A 16,689-nucleotide genomic window follows, 5' to 3' on the forward strand; every position below is an offset into this window, starting at 1 on the left:
ATGAAACAAGCCCATTAAAAAGCATAAAAACCAAACACTTAAAAAGTAATTAAAAGAGTTGGATCAAGAAGCTGAAGAGAATGCTGTGCCTTTCAAAAGCCAACAGAATGCCAATATGGATGAACCCTTTAATATCTCAGCAGAGAGGGCATTTCACAACACTGGCACCACCAGCCTGCCTCCATGTTGCCACAAACAGATAACTATTAGGGCACAGCAAAACTAAGTGGGCCTCACTTAATGCAGTGGAAAGGGAAAGGCAAAATTTTCAGGTAACACGATGTTATGAAGCCAACACTGGAAATGTAGGAGAAGAGTAGGGGAATGGTGGTAGGTGGCAGTGGCAGACCTTGGGGTCTCAAATTTCAGTGATGTCTTGTGCAATGCCAATATACACCTTCCATTGTATATTGTTGAAGCACCCCCTGCAGCATCCCCAGGGCTCTGCACCAAGTGCAACCAAACCAGTTGCACTCTCCTAAATCCACCTCTGTAGGTGGTTGACTATTTATGGAAATAAAGAGCAGCTACAGCTGAAGAGATGTCTCGTTTCTCCTCCATAACATGAATACCTGTATCTTTTATACTCCCTTGATTGTTATCTATGCCATATTCTTTAACAAAGATTCTGGTTTGTTCTTATAATTTGACTTGGAGAGAATAACAATCATCAATAGTATCAAACAGAGTAATGGGAGGTTCAGATTTAGGTCATCCTTATGGGGTGCTAGGGCTTATACTTTTATACATTTCCTTCCTAGTATGTAGTCATTTATACTTGTCTTCCTTGAATTATTATTTCATTTTCTGCCCAGCCTTCTAATTTATCTAGGTGCTTTTGAATTTCAATCTTGTTCCCTGTGCAGAAGAAATCTTTTCATAGAACAGAATAATGTTATAAAATGTAAGTTAATGCAGTGAAATTCCAATTTAATAAAGGTGTTTCCTGGAACCTATTCAATTCATATAGAACAATACAGCAAACAATGAACTGTAATTCTGTTTTCAGAAGTTATATCGAAGCCTAATCAAAATCAGCATTATATCTGCACAGTCACTCTTTGAAGAGCATGCCGTACTGCAACTTTCCTCAAACTGGTGCCCCAGCTGGTTGAGGCCGATGGAAGCTGTAGTTCAAAATATATGGGAGGGGCACTATACAGGGAAAGGGTGTCCAAATACTTATTTCTGAGTTTCTAACGTATGTCCCCCTCGCTACAATAATTCATTACCAAATATTTTTCAATTAGCATGCATAAAATACATTGTTGTATTTGATCCAAAATTGGATCAAGATACATCTTGCAAGATCAGAATGGAACTTCTACTCCAGTTTCTCTGCTCCAATGCAGCTCCCCATGCCCCATCACTCACTTTCCCAGCAGTTCCCTTGACCCTTGGGAATGTTTTTTGACAATGCAGGAAAATGAGGAGCCAGGAAAGTCCACTGCACAAGTCCACTGGAGTTTCCCTCTCTTTCTATTTCTGGTTTCAGCCCTATGAGTATGTAATAGTCTTCAAATATTTGCAGGGCTTTATTTCTGACAACTCACCAAATACATGAGCAAACAAAGAACTTCCTCCCAAACTGCTGGACCAAGACAGATTGGCAGTAAATCAGACTGCCACAGAAGGTGGTGGTTTTGTTAGAGGCTTTTAAGCACATAGCCACCTATCAGGGATACAGCAGTGGTGGATTTCCTGCATCAGCAATTGGTTGGACTAAATGACTTCAAATGTGACCTCATAATTTGAATGGACTTCAAATTTCCTTTCTCTTTTTCTCACAAATTGTGTGTGAAAATGGTGATGTCCTTGATTCTTAAAATAAATTAGTGTTAATTGTACTCATGGAGTTGCTGCTTTAGCAATGAATGCTTTGGATGATCCTTTCCACAATATGATCATAACTGAAGAACTCATGCTGCTAGAGAATTAAAGGGGTATAAAAGAGTTCTAGAGCCATATAAAACAAGAACCCTCAATAGTTCATAGTAGGAACTTGATCAAATTCCTTCTTGGGATTTCACATTATGCAGATGATGTGCACATGAGTTGTGCTACGCATTTTCCTTCCACACTTCTGTGGTCACTGTGTGAAGTGGAAGCTCAGGCATCTTTCTCCATGGAGGAGATTAACAAGTTCCTCTTCCTATGATATTATAGAAGGATGCAAATAAAGTATACCTGAAGAGGCTCTGAAACATTCTTGGTTCCTGGTAATTATCCCATTTTGATGCGCTCAGCTTAAAAAAGATCATCATTATTTTGTTTTTTCCATTAACATCAAGAACAAGAATTAACGGCATCCTCTGTTTATAAAGTTGCTTCTTCCAAAATGAATAGTACACTGGAAACAAAGGACACAGAAGCTAACAATGTTCCAAGTTCAGCATGCATTGGATTTTCTTAGTGATAGCAAAACTGTGAGAACTTAAGAGTTACGCCAAATTTTATATATATATATAAATGGCTGAAGAAATTAGGCTTCCAGATAAGAGTGAGCTTAAGGCAATTCTTCTAAGTGGCAAGAAGGTCAAATACTGTTCAAATGATAGGTATCAAGAGACTGACTACTGCTAACCAGCTGTCAAAGGTAATAGAATGGATGTCTGTTCTGTGGTGCTAATAAAGGGATTTCCTCTGATCCCCATGCCACCAATGTAATAATTTTCCTTTAGATTTAAGTGTAGGTGTTTGTGCTCAGAAGTTAAGCGCTTTGGGGGAGCTGCGGATGTAGCATGTCTGTCATTAATCAGACTGAAAAACAGACAAAGGGAAGAAGAAAGTGGGGGGGGTGGAAACAACTATAATATTTTTGAGAACAATTTTGAAGTGTCATAATTTAAAGAGGCATGTCACCTCATTCCTCTTCTCTTTACTTCTCAGATTTCAATCAGGGATGTGGGTGGCACTGTGGTCTAAACCACTGAGCCTCTTGGGCTTGCCGATCAGAAGGTCGGTGGTTCGAATCCATGTGGCAGGGTGAGCTCGCCTTGCTCTGTCCCAGCTTCTGTCAACATAGCAGTTCAAAAGCATGCCAGTGAAAGTTGATAAATAGGTACCACTGCGGCAGGAAGGTAAATGGTGTTTCCATGCACCAGCAGCAGTTTAGTCATGCTGGCCACATGACCTGGAAAGCTGTCTGTGGCCAAGTGTCAGCTCCCTTGGCCTGAAGCAAGATGGGCATCGTACCCCATAGTTGCCTTTGACTGGACTTAACCATCCAGGGGTCCTTTACCTTTTTACCTTTTACCATAGGTTTTGATTTCAGGTAGTGGGAACAAATGTTTCAAATAATTCATCAAAGTTTTTCACATGTAGAACGTCCTAAGTCCATGGAAATGGTAAGTTTAGTTAAATGGATTAGATAGCGCTTGGAACATTAAAATTGGTGACAGAAACTGATGTTGCGTAGTATCATCAGCAGGAGCTATATGAGTGAACTGTGCATCCTCTGGCAATGCTTCCTTTATAATGTATGAAGGGAGAATTCACACTGAACTAAATGGTCTTCTGGGTCCCCTTCCAACTCTACAATTCTATGATTCAATAATTCTAAGTCTCTTTCCAAAAACACATGGAATCCATGCATTTCACCACAAGATAAACAATTTTGCAGTTTGCAGACTGTTATTATTCGCACAACATGCAGACCCATGATTTTACCAATAGTCTATATACCCCACTTCCTCCTCTTGCTTTGTTTACCACCCAGCCTGATGGAGAATTTAAGAGAACCTGTAAGCTTGCACCCTATTTTGTGACATTCTGGTTGGCCTAATAAAGATACTGCCCTACTTTGGATTTTGGAATGTTTCTTATGCCTCATCATAGCTATCTTTACTTTTTGTGTGTGACATTTACGTATTGTGTTAAAGGGTACTGTTGGTTGGAGCCAGATTTGATATAGCCAGTGCTTCTTTTTTTTTCTAAAAAAAGAAATGTTTAGGGGTACTCTCATTTTCCTACTCATATTGAAATACTGACCCTCAATGAGGCCAAACTTAGAATCACAAAATATTTAGGGGTATGCGTACCCCCACGTACCTGCATTAAAAACACTGGATATAGCCGATTATACTTGTGAAAATATGGAGTGGTGATAGGGCTCTGGCCCAGCTACAAAACCATTTTGTCCTTTAACACTCATTTGCAGACACATATCAAAGCAGATATTCCTTATTACCATTACCATTCACATATGTCAACAGCAGTTCAAAAATACAGGCATTCATCCACAGACACAGATGTCCATTCAGACAGGTGTGCACCCTTCCCTGGCTACACCTGTAAATATATTCCTGGCCACTGCCTATGTCCCATATCCTGCATTCCTCAATACTTGTGTCCTTCCATACTGCTTCAGTGTTGCTTCATTTCCATGAAAGTTGAAGGAGGAAACGACCACAGAGGCTTTTCTTGGTCCATGGAAAAAGGGAAAGTTCTAGAGTCCTACACTATGCACTGAAGATGTCTTCCTCCATTTAGTGATCAACAGAAATGCTGAGAAACAAAAAGGAAGGAGGATATGAATTCTAAAACCATCTGGGCTGACATGTATCCTTTAGGTTTTAAGCTCCCCCCCCCTTTTTTTTCTTTTTTCTTGAAATATTTATAGCCAACCCTACATTTCTACAGACACCAGAGTGGAGTTCAGAGCATGAGATAAGCATCATATGATGACCAGCTATTAAACAAATAATCAAAGACAAAAAAAGGCAGTTAAAGCAGCACCATGAGCTAAACTATCACCAACTTAAAAGCCCTTTGAATGCACAGGAAAACAGATTTTAACTTGGTGTCAAAATGATAACAATATCAGCACCAGTCATACTCCTAAGGGAGCTACTGTGACTGGAGCGTTTTTATCCCTTCTCCCCGCATGGCATCCCACCCACAAACAAACCCTGCTGCTAGCAACACTTTAGTGAGTATTTTTGAGTCCCGATTCAACTTTTGGTAAGCAGTTCTTCAGGCCATTTGGATAACAAATGAAGCACTGAGTGTTAAAGAGTACCTGGGGCTTATTTCTCCAGATGTAACTACAGTTTTGGGGTGTTACTAAAAGAAAGAGTGTTAAATGTGTTTTGAAATAGCAGCTAAGACAGCCTTCCCCTGCCATCCTGTTCCCTCTGCGTCTATCTGAGCTCTATCAAACTGCAACATTTAATGAAGACAATTGATAGAACAGTGAAATGCCATCTGCCACTACTGTTGCTCTGAATGGTCCAAACCTTCTCTCTCTCTCTCTGTCTCTCCCCTGAAGTCCCCTGAAGAATGCTGTGTGCCTACGGAAGCAGAAATTCCCACACTTTTGCTCTCATTAATACAGCAAGCCTCCCTGGTGGCATATCAGTCATCTGCTTTATTTTCTAGCACACATCATTTGCAATTAATATTCAGTACAACTGACACAGAAACAACTAATGGTGTCATTAAGTCCTTCAGACCAGATCTGCCAAAATACACATACAGATTTCGCTGTGGTCCGAGGAAACTGAATGCTGTGGGTTTATCACAAAGCACAGTCAAGCAGGTAACAATATGGCTCCAAAATGCAAGTGACTTGTAAACTTTGGCTAAGATGGTCATATGCCCTGAAAAGAGCATGTGCCTACTGGACTAGTAACCAGCAAAATAATACATAATACCTGGTGACAAGTATTTATATAAAGAAAATGTTATTTGTTTCAAAACATACAGCTGAGGTGGGAGCAATTCCTTAGAGGATCTCTCAAGAGCAGAAAACAAGAAGATTCCTGTGCTCTTTTTTTGAAATTGAAAGCCCTGTAAAAATATTCTCACTTACATCCCAAGCATGAACTGGTGACCGTGTGCTTACGCTTCAGTTTTTCATAAGTACTGAATCCCCCAATGCCGTCAGGGTTGTTTCTAAGGTAACAGAATATGATGCCTTTGATTTAAATGAATCAGATTCTGGATATTCAGGATTGCTTCAAACACAGAAATAAACAAACAGCAATGGCGTCAGAGTAATACAGAGTATTATTTCTGAAGCCAGCTTGATTTATGAATAGCAGCTTAAATTACTTTTCAATCTGCACCATACAAGAACAGGAAGAAACACAATTCCTGTGCAACAGGATGCATCAGATTCAAAAATAAATAAATATCCAGTCCAAATTTAGTGAATATGATGCTCTAAAACAGGTATCTTCAGAGACTTGCTCTCAGTCACATACAAAATGCCAGAGGAGATTTCATGTCAAATGATTATGCATTTATTTAAACACAGGTAGGCTTCATGCTAGTCAGTTTGCTGGTATTTGCACCTTGGGACTACCACTTCTCATTCAGAGAACCCTCAGCCCCTTATTCTATATGACCATCAAGTGAAAGCTGCATTGAGGGCAGTGAATCCCAGTAAAGCTGCTGGTCCAGATGGGGTGCTGGGGATAGCGGTAAAAAACTGTGCCGATCAACTAGCAGGGGTCCTGACAAGGATTTTTAACATCTCTCTGCAAACGGCTTGTGTTCCATCATGTTTGAAAGCAGCCAAAGAAAACAGCAACTAACTGCCTAAAGGACCACAGACCTATTGCATTAACATCTGTAGTGATGAAATGCTTCAAGAGATTGGTCGTTCAAAACCTTAGGACATGTTTTCCTCCAGATTTTGATAAACATCAGTTTGCCCATAGGAGAAATAGGTCAACAGATGATGCCATAGCTACAGCCTTTCACCTTGCAGCGAGTCATCTAGAGAGACCGGGGAATTATGTTAGAATGCTGTTTATTGATTATAGCTCGGCTTTTAATACCATCCTTCCAGACATTCTTATCAAAAAGCTGATGGAACTAGACCTTTCTGTGAATGGATTAAAGACTTTCTGAGGGATTGGACACAAACAGTTAGGATTGGGCCTGTTACATCTACCTCCCTGAAGCACAGCACTGGCACCCCACAGGGATGTGTGCTGAGTCCCTACCTGTACTTGTTGTATACATATGACTGTATTTCATCTGATCCATCCACTGTAGTTATTAGGTTTGCAGATGATACTACCATAATGGGTCTAATTACAGGTGGAGATGAATCAGCGTACAGGAGGAGGTTCAAAAACTATCTACATGGTGCTTAAAGAATAACTTGCACTTAAATATTAGCAAGACAAAGGATATGGTGTTGGACTTTTGAAGGAAGAGAGGGGAACTAGCCCTGTTGCATATCAGGAGGGGCTTGTGTGGAAAGAGTCTCTTCCTTTAAATTCTTGGGACCTCACTTGGAAAAACAATGTAACTCAGGTGGTTAGAAGGCCCAACAGTGACTCCATTTCCTCAGGGTCTTGCGAAAGAACAATATTAAACCACAATTGATGACCTCCTTCTACCTGTCCACAATAGAAAGTGTCCTCTCATATTGTTTCACAGTGTGGTACGTTGGCTTCACAGCCACAGACAGAAAGTCTTTACAGAGGGTGGTGAACGGGTGGTGATATCATGGGCTGTCCCCTGAGCCCGCTAGATGACATTGCAAGGGATCGTTGCCTTAGGAGAGCAAGAAAAATTCTCAGGAACAATTCACACCCCGGCCAGCACCTCTTTAATATTCTACCTTCGGGCAGGAGATATAGAAGTATAATCAGTTGTACCAACAGGCTAAAAAACAGTTGCTATCCGTGGGCTGTTAGGCTGCTGAATGGAAAATAATACAGTGCAACTGACTTTCGGGGTTGGTGTGTTGTGCAACAAGCACACAGAGTGCAATGAGATTGAGTGTTTGGGGAGGGAGGGAGGCTCGGTTAATTTCATTGTACACAGGTTGTACATTGACAATAAAGGTATTCTATTCTATTAAGCATAATATTTTGCTTTAATTGTAACTATCTATATAAATTGCACTAGCACTGAATCTCTACTGGCACAAAACTCACTGGATGACCTTGGGCCACTCACTTTCTCTTGGCCTAACCTGAGCAAAAAGTAAATAAGTCCCAACAGCGACAAGCTAATTACCAACTAGGATCTAAATACCCAGCTAATGCAAATTTAAAGAATATAAATCTGGCACTGTGAAATTATTTTATATCGCAAATATAAACTATTACAAACATAACTTGAAATTATTCAATAAAATAAACTGAAATGCATTTCATCCTTATTCAGGGCTATTGCATGAACCAACGCATTATGGAAATTTTACAGCCTAACTCCGCCTTAGATCCCACTAGTCTTAAAATAGTCTCTTTAAGTGAATCAGATGGTATAGAAGGATTTTTTCCCCCTCCAATCGCTCTTCCTGCTTTGCTCTGGGAGCAGCTTACATTCATCCCAGATTTTAATTATCAAATTCTTTGAAACGTTACCCAGGGATGTTGGGGAAATGAGATTTTATTTTATGTTAAGTTGATCCACAATTAGGTTAGCTTGAAGAAGTTGATTAACAGTGAATCCTGTGCATGTTTACTTTGAAGTAAGTCCCATTGAGTTCAGTGGAGCTCCCTGCACAGTAAATGTGTACAATTCTGTGCTCATTTACCTGGAAGTAAGCCCATTTGAACTCGGTAGGATACACTTCTGCGTAAACATATAGGATTGCACAATAAGGCTAAACTCCTTTACACACTTACTGGCTAGGAGTAAGATAACTGAAAATTAAGATTCACTTCCTAGCAGACATATATATGCTTGCACTATAACATTTGGCACAGCCCAGCTGACTTCAGTAGTCTTGAAGCACATGAAATTTAAGTTTTATGAATTTAAGTATTATGAGCTATAGATGGAACATTAGGGCTGAAATCCTATATACACTTACCTGGGAATAAGTCCCATTGAACTCCATATGGCTTACTCCTGAATAGGTATGAACCAGATTACACTGCATGTCTATAAACCACAAAACATGGCCTACTTCTGTAACATGGCAGCTACTTCTGAAATAGTCTACAAAGTTTGTATTTCTGATTTTAGAAAGAGATGACATTACAGTGTTAACTGCACTTAAGATGACTGATTTCAGGGGACTTAAGTGTGTGTTATACTGTGGCCAATATCTGTCTGCTTTAAACAATGAAAACAAAAATATAACTTAATTATCTGCAGCATGATTCGTTTATGGAAAAGATAACAGTATCAGTGTGGATATCAACAAATAATGCTTAACATCACTATAATTCTACAATATTTGCAAGTTTTTTCTTGCACAAGCTCTGTATACCACCCTCAGTATATAAATAATATGGGGAAATAAGGAGAGCGGCCTAATAGCTTGTTCAAAATTACAAAGGTCACCATAAGCATTAGAAATCCATACTTCATTTTAGCCACCCCATCCAGTGGGTGCAGTTCAGAGGAATGTGACTTCAGAGTAATCCCCACAGTGTCTTTCCCCTATGGCTCATGAACATGGACATGGCAGGATAGCACCCATTGCTCATATCCCCATCCTGTCTTCCCCTTCCATTCTGCAAACTCAGAGAAAAGCCCATGTGCTATGGGTGGGGATTTGGGATGTATGCCTGGGCTCCTCATCTGCATAGCTGTCAACTTTTCCCTTTTCTTGAGAGGAATCCTATTCGGAATAAGGGAATTTCCCTTAAAAAGGGGGAAACGTTGACAGCTAGGCTCATTTGCCATAAGACCTGATGCATGTATCACCAAGTGTGTATATCAAGGGTAGAAATCCAGGTTCCTTGATGCCATATGGGGGATCCTTTCATGTTCAGGTACTGTACCTGTGGAGAATTAGATATTTAAAAAAATCCTACTTGGTTTTTTCATGTTTGGGTGCTCACTCTGTATGAAAGAAGCACCATTAAGTTTGTTTTTTTTTTTAAAAAAAAAAAGACTTGAATCATTTGACATCCTGATAAAGCCTTACGTTCTTGGAAAGATGTGAAGAGCATCTGGAATCGGCTGCTTCGGCTGCCTTCATCTGCCCACATGCGGATTACTCCAAGACCTGTGCGCAGCATCACATCATTAGCAACAGTGCTGCAAAACTTAGCTTTTAAATCCTCCACTGAGCTACTTCCATCATAGACAGCCACAAAATTCCTTTTGCATTCATTAGAATTCTGCATTTCATAGTCCAAGAACCGTAAATATATCTATGAAACAAAAAAAAACAGTGAATATGACAGTGTAAACCATCATTGGAACAAGAGGCATTTCAGCAACATTATTTCCCTTTAGAAAAAAAATCCACTGGTGTGTAATTGAACACTGGTTGTGATTATGCTCTGGGGAAAGTGCAGTATTATTAATGGAACTGAGCAATATTTTTTAAAAAGTAATTTCCATTGGGATGACTATTTATTCTCCCCCTAAATATGCATACAGTCAGCACATGCATGATCATCGCCTGCTGACTGTCACATCAAGTAATTACTTGCATGTGTGAATCAGCCATAACGGCAACAACAAAAATCAAAACGGAAGGCTTTCTGTATTACTGAATCTGGAGCAGAAAGCTAAAAAGCTTTTTACTGTACTTTTTAAAAAATTGTGGTTTTGCACTCTGAGAAAAAGAACCAGGAATACAATTGCAATTTCATTCCTTTATTTATGGGGAAAGTATAAGATCTAATGTTTGAGAACCAGGAATCCTTTGGAAATAAGACATTGATTTTCCTTTCATATTTCCTCAAGCAGGGTGGATTCTAAAGGGTTAAAAAGCACCTTGTTGTTAACATCTCTGTAATTTCTGATGTAGTAAAACATCAAAGCTGTACCACTGACATAACTTAATTATTTTGTACATTTTATATATTATGAACAGTTTCCAATTCAGTTCGCAGAAGAAGAAGAAAGTAATTACAAATCAAAACAGAAATAACAAGTAAGCAACCATAAGACTGAACAGGTGAGCACTTAAAAGCAGCAGGTGAAAACAATTAAAGCTGCAATCTTACATACACTTACCTGGAAGTAAATCCCATTTAATTCAATGGGACTTACTTTAGAATAGATATTGATATGATTGTGCTCCAAAACTGAAAACTTTAAAAGTGTTGGTTGGAAGATTATTGTTTTTTAAAGATTAGCATCAAAAGATAGCAAAGAGAAGAGAAATTTCATAAACAGGGCACTACAATAAAAATGTCTTCCCTCCAGTTTCCACTCACCTCACCTCAGAAGGCGGGGCATGTGGAGTACAACCTTTTTGATGATCTGACACAAGCAGTTTGACATGGGAAGAACAGACATTCTTCCAGATACACAGGCCCAAGCTGTAAACGGCTTGAAGGTAAAAACCAAAACTCTTGAGTTGTATTCAAAAATAGACAACCAGTGCAGGAGTTATGCAAACAAGCGCATCTGAATAAAATTTACTGCCCTCTACCATTTTTAAAGCCAAGTTTCAAAGCAATCTGTCAAGCAGAAGGCTATTGAGAAGGGCTGCAGGGCTGCCACACTTATGAAGTTGAGAGACAAGCAAACTTTGTATCTACTCTCCTTGAACTGTTTCCATCCCAGATCTCATTAGAAGAACTTGTAACAAAGTACTGGAACCTGAGTTTGCTTATTTCCTCTTCCCTACCAGTCCATTTTATGTTTGTGTCATGCTGCTTTCGGTGTGTTTTTGTTGTTGTTGAAGAGCCAGCTTTAAAAAAAAAAAAAACCAACAACAACCTTTAAATAAATAAATAAATAAATTTATAAAACAATCCTACATACAATGCACATAATTTGTACAAATTAAATATCAGATTTCCTGCATTCAACTGTATCATTTTATAGTAAAATAAACTATATATTATAGTTTTAAAACAATATATTGTTTTAGCAAATTTGTTTTAACTGTTATTCAGAGTTGTCACACATCTGTATAGTGTTTTTTTATATAAAAAAAATGTAAATGTACATGGAACCAACTGACCCAGAATAATCAGTAAATTGTATGACCAAAACGAAAGAAAGGAAAAGAAGGGGGGGAGAGAATGTGACCATTTGCTTCTATGGAGTATAGATCACGCATAGGCAAACTCAACCCTCCAGATGTTTTAGGACTACAACTCCCATCATCCCTGACCACTGGTCCTGTTAGCTAGGGATGATGGGAGTTGTAGTCTCAAAACATCTGGAGGGCTGAGTTTGCCTAAGCCTGTCTTATAACTTGTGTCTGATTCTGATTATTTAGAGGGGTGTGCCAATGAAATGTATGAGACTTCCACATATTTGAGAGAGGATACCAGTGTAAGGAAATGTAGAAGCAGGTGCTAGGCAAAAGAGAAAGATGAGGGGGTTGAGAGACAAGGGGGACAGGAGACTTCCGGGTTAGCGCCATCGGCGAATGGCGGAGTTCCTCCAACCGGAGGAACTGGCTCCGTGGAAACTGGGTCTTCCCGCCGTGGCAAAGGTGGGGACCCGCTAGAAATCCCAGGCGGAGGAAGCCTGGGAACGTGGGGTTCGGCAGGGCACCAGGAGCGCCCCCCCTACTCACCGGGAACCCCATTTTGGGGCTCCGGAGTGAAGTGGGGTGAGCGGCACGGTGCTGCGAACTGATTGCTACTTTCACGGAGTGAAGCCGCACAGCCATTGCCGGAGAGCGCTGACTTTTTCCTGTGGACAATTGGATTTAAAACAAGTACCCGTGAGTAGAAACGGAAAATTGGATCAAGAAATATCTTAATTTGGCACTGAAGCAGGAAGGTTCAAAACAGGAAGTCCGCCTTCCGCTTTTTGTATATAGACTGAAGCAAAAACCTTGTAAGCTAAAGCCTGGAAAGTCGTTAAAAAAGTCTAAATTTCCTTCATTTATAACTACTGAAACCCCCTTGGAAGCAGGAGAAGGGGGGGGGGACTTTGTTTAATGCCTGCAGGAGAGGGAGTGAAGAAAGATAAGTTTCCACTGTCTCTAACCTGGGAAGGGGGTGTCAGAGACAGAAATTGTTGGAGAGGTTCATTGACTGTGAATGGAATACTTTGACAGACAGCTAAAGAAGAGAAATAAACTGATTCCAATGTTGCCTTTTGCATTCCAAAGAAACAAAATATCTGAAAAATGAAAGTAATTTTCCTTTGTTGGACTTGCCTTAAAAAAATGGATACAAATAGAAATTGTCTCCTCTAGAGGGAGCTTGCTAAATTGTTGCTGCAGTCTACTTGAGAACTCTACAGCTGTCAGATTAAGATTGTGGGACCAGTCCTTTTTGACCTTGACTAAATATGAGCTGGGAGGAAGTTTTGGTGCTTGCTTTATGCAATACAAGTGCCTTGTTGGAACAGATGCATGAGAAGATGGATTTGATGAATGAGAAAATGGATTTGATGACTGTTGTGGTTAATAACTGTGGACAAACAGGGAATATTGATACAGAAACCATTCAGGGACCAACTCAGGAACCTGTACTGATTGGGCAAGTGCAGAAGATAATGGAGGAGGTTGCGGTTGCACCTCAAACAATACAAATGGAGAGACCCGAGGCCCTACAGGAGCATAAGCCGCTGTCTTTGAAGATTGAAGTTGGAGTGGGCCAGGGGGAGTCTGGAGCTGAGGAGGTTCTTAACTTTGGAGAGACCTTGAAATATGCTTTTAAATATTTTTTGGACTACATTGATGACTGTGGGGAGTGGGACTGTGGGGAATGGGCTGGTTTGATGAAGGGAGACGGAGATAATTTTGGGTTGGAATCCCCCAGAGACCTACTCCTCAATGAGAAAGGAAAGAAATTAAGAAAGAGACCAACAAAAGACAAGGAAAAGTGCAAGTATAAACAAGAAGAAGAAGATCTGCAGAAGGGACATGGAAGAGACTTAAGGGCCTCAGACATAAGATTACCAGGTTGATGGACTAGATGGAATGGACAGTAAGGACTGACACGACCCGAGACCAGGAAGAAGAGACGTTGGATGAAGATTGGAAGAAAATTTATAAAGACATTTTTTTTCTAGGGAATTAGCCTAAAATTAATGAATATTAGGGGAAATGTTGGAATGAAACTATATGACTCTAGTAGAAATGATATCAGGAGTTATGTATAATCGAGTATTAAGCTTTAAGCTCTAAAGTATTTTTTGGTAAGATAAGGTTAAATAAATTAAGGTAATTTGAATAACAGAATATGGGGAAAAGATGGAAAGGATTTGTTGAGTTAATTAATAGGTTAAATTGTTAAGATAAATTATTTAATAAAAATTGAGAAAGATGGAAAGAATTTGCTGAAATAACTAATCAAACTAGAATACAAAAAGGGAGGTGTGAGGAGGTCAATGAAACAAGCAAATGGAAGTTAAAGCTATGTAATATGGGATTTGTGTGTTTTTTTTTCTTTCGTTTTTTTTTTTCTTTTTGCTGTATTGTTGCATGGGTTTTTATGGTTTTTTTTATTCTTTCTTATGTATTGTAGTGTTGTTTTTAATTTTTTTCTTTCTTTTCTGTAATTTTGAAATTATTAATAAATATTATTAAAAAAAGAGAGAGAGAGAAGGGGACAGAGGAGGAGTTCCAAAGGCAAAAAGTCTTTCCCTTTCCCTTTGCTCTCAGCATCCTCTAAGGAATTTCATCCACAGTTACCTACTTAGATCTAGCAGAGTAGAGATTTGTCCAAGAGCCCCACTGCAGTTAGCTATGCAAGAATCAGAACTTTCTTTCTGTTTTCTAAGCTTGACACACTCCCTGTACTGCACTACACTGGGCCCTGCAGAGTGACCTGGAGTCTTTCCAGCTGACTTCAGTGCAGTATGTTATGTAGCACAGAGCTAAAGGATGAAGACTGCCTTCTCACAAAGTCATTTGAACTAAACTAAGCTATGCCCACACCCAGTTTGTCTTCTGCTGGTGACTATCAGATGCAAAATTTAAGACACTTGACCTTCAGCCTATCCGTAACTGAACTGTGGCAACTATTTTAGGGGTGGGGGAATCTACTGCATATATGTTGATGCATGTCTGAGATGATCTGTGTATAAGCAGGAAAAGAGAAAGGTAAACAAATAGGAATATAGGAACATAGGGAGTTGACCTAGATAGAGTAAGGCCTTTGGTCCATCTAGCTCAGTATGATCTGCATTGATTGGCAGAGGTTTTCCAGGGTGTTCAGACAAAAATCTTTCCCAATCTTCCTAGAGATGTTTGGGTCTGCTACAGCTTTTTCCAAAAAGGGAGGCCTCTCCCTCAATGTCCCTTCTTCAAGGAGCCAGAAGGCTTATGCATAAAAGGAGCTATCATGATAAATTTCTCCCCCTAATTTACACTTTTCTTTTAGTTACTTAATTGGGGTCTAGTGATACATTGCTCACCAGTCTTCAACTTCTTTTATACTAATTTTTAAAAGCAGTTTAGTACCTAATTTGATAGCCATGTCACTACCCCAGATGTACATCCTGTTTTTCCTCCTATATTCATCTGAAATCTTCATTAATGTTTGGCCAACTTTGCTTTGTAATGACAATTCCCAAAATGTGTTTCATCTCAGCTTAGGGGGTAGGAAATTAAGTCACCAATAGATAGACAACAGCACAGCTGTACAGATGAGGTATGTTTTATTACCCAAAGTTCCTGACTTGCAACCTTAGTCTCAAGTCGCTAGACTAAGCTTTTACCCCATGGCTGCTGGAGATAACACTAGTAAGCATGACAGAGAGGATTATGTTGCAAACAAACTGGTGTTAAGGGAATCCTACTCCTGAACAATCTAGCTAGCTTTAGAAAAGCAGCATAAGCTGATCAAACTCTTACTTGTGTTGCTCTGTAAAAATGGAACACTTTGCTTTAATCCACAAGCTCTTTAGCCTCCACAGCATTATAATAGATAGAGCAGTATTTATTCTGCATATCACACATTACTAATCAAGTGCAATTGACTCAAGATTTCAAGCAGTATTATTTGAAAATATTTTCTTTCAAAAAATAGATTATTTTCTAATAAAGCTTGTGCAGTAGAGAAAATCCTAACCACTTTAATCATTTGTCCTTTTCATGCATTTGTGACAAACACATAGAATCCACAGCAACTGCTTATCTTCCACTAGGTGTGCATAAGCATATGTGTGTGAGCGCACCCACCCACCCAGGCATAATGATTTTTTTAAAAAAATGTAGAACTTGAAAGGGGTGGACATACTAGCCCATGTATCATGTCAGATTTACTGTCTTTTGCTCAACCATAGGCCTGCTCCCTCCCTTTTCGCTCCCTCTCTCCAAAAGAACACATGAAAAAACTATGTGTGAATTGTACACATTTGTACTCATGTATTATGTTTAGATTGTTTCTTTCACAATATTTAATTTATTCTGCTGGTTAAATTATGGTTTGTTTGTCTTTTGTCTTACTTGAATTTATTGGTATGTTGTGAACTACTCTCCCACCCCGCAACTTCCACCACAATTCCCACTGGTTTTTTGTTTTCTTTTTGATAATAAGCCCACTTTGGACTAAAAATGGGTGGGAGATTTTATTCAAATTTGAAGCTGAATCTATCAAATTTGCACTGTCTGAAACAATATGAGAACTAAAACACAGCCATTCTTCAAAATTCACACTTATCTAAACTTTGTGATGTGGGTCTCCAACTAAACAATGCTTTAAAATATGTGTAAATTAGGAGGAATGTGCATAAAAGGAATATATTGGTGTAAATAACACACTACACTACATTGTATTTGGATAATTTGCAAACAAAAATTGTTTATTGGGAGGAATTCACACTAAAATTCTGAAGAATTTTCACAGGATTATTATTATTTTTTTTACGTTGCAAACAGCTTCAGAAATATGG

At 39.2% G+C, this 16,689-nt stretch overlaps 1 protein-coding gene across 3 annotated transcripts in view; it reads right to left on the reverse strand.

Moving 5' to 3' along the window:
• NETO1 (neuropilin and tolloid like 1) overlaps nucleotides 1-16,689 on the reverse strand; it is a 102,669-nt gene that overhangs the window by 14,711 nt on the left and 71,269 nt on the right. For 2 of the 3 annotated variants that reach the window (XR_013988766.1, XM_081014211.1), the window contains exon 7: nucleotides 9,848-10,076. Coding sequence is in view for 2 of the 3 variants with exons in the window: in XM_081014211.1 (XP_080870337.1) it covers nucleotides 9,848-10,076 (229 nt within the window). In the remaining variant the exon portion in view is untranslated. Of the gene's footprint in view, nucleotides 1-9,847; nucleotides 10,077-16,689 lie in introns of those variants that run through there. The other variant, XM_081014212.1, reaches the window with a different exon arrangement.

This window comes from Podarcis pityusensis, assembly GCF_964106645.2.
Source record: "Podarcis pityusensis genome assembly, chromosome: 7".
Classification (NCBI taxonomy): domain Eukaryota; kingdom Metazoa; phylum Chordata; class Lepidosauria; order Squamata; family Lacertidae; genus Podarcis; species Podarcis pityusensis.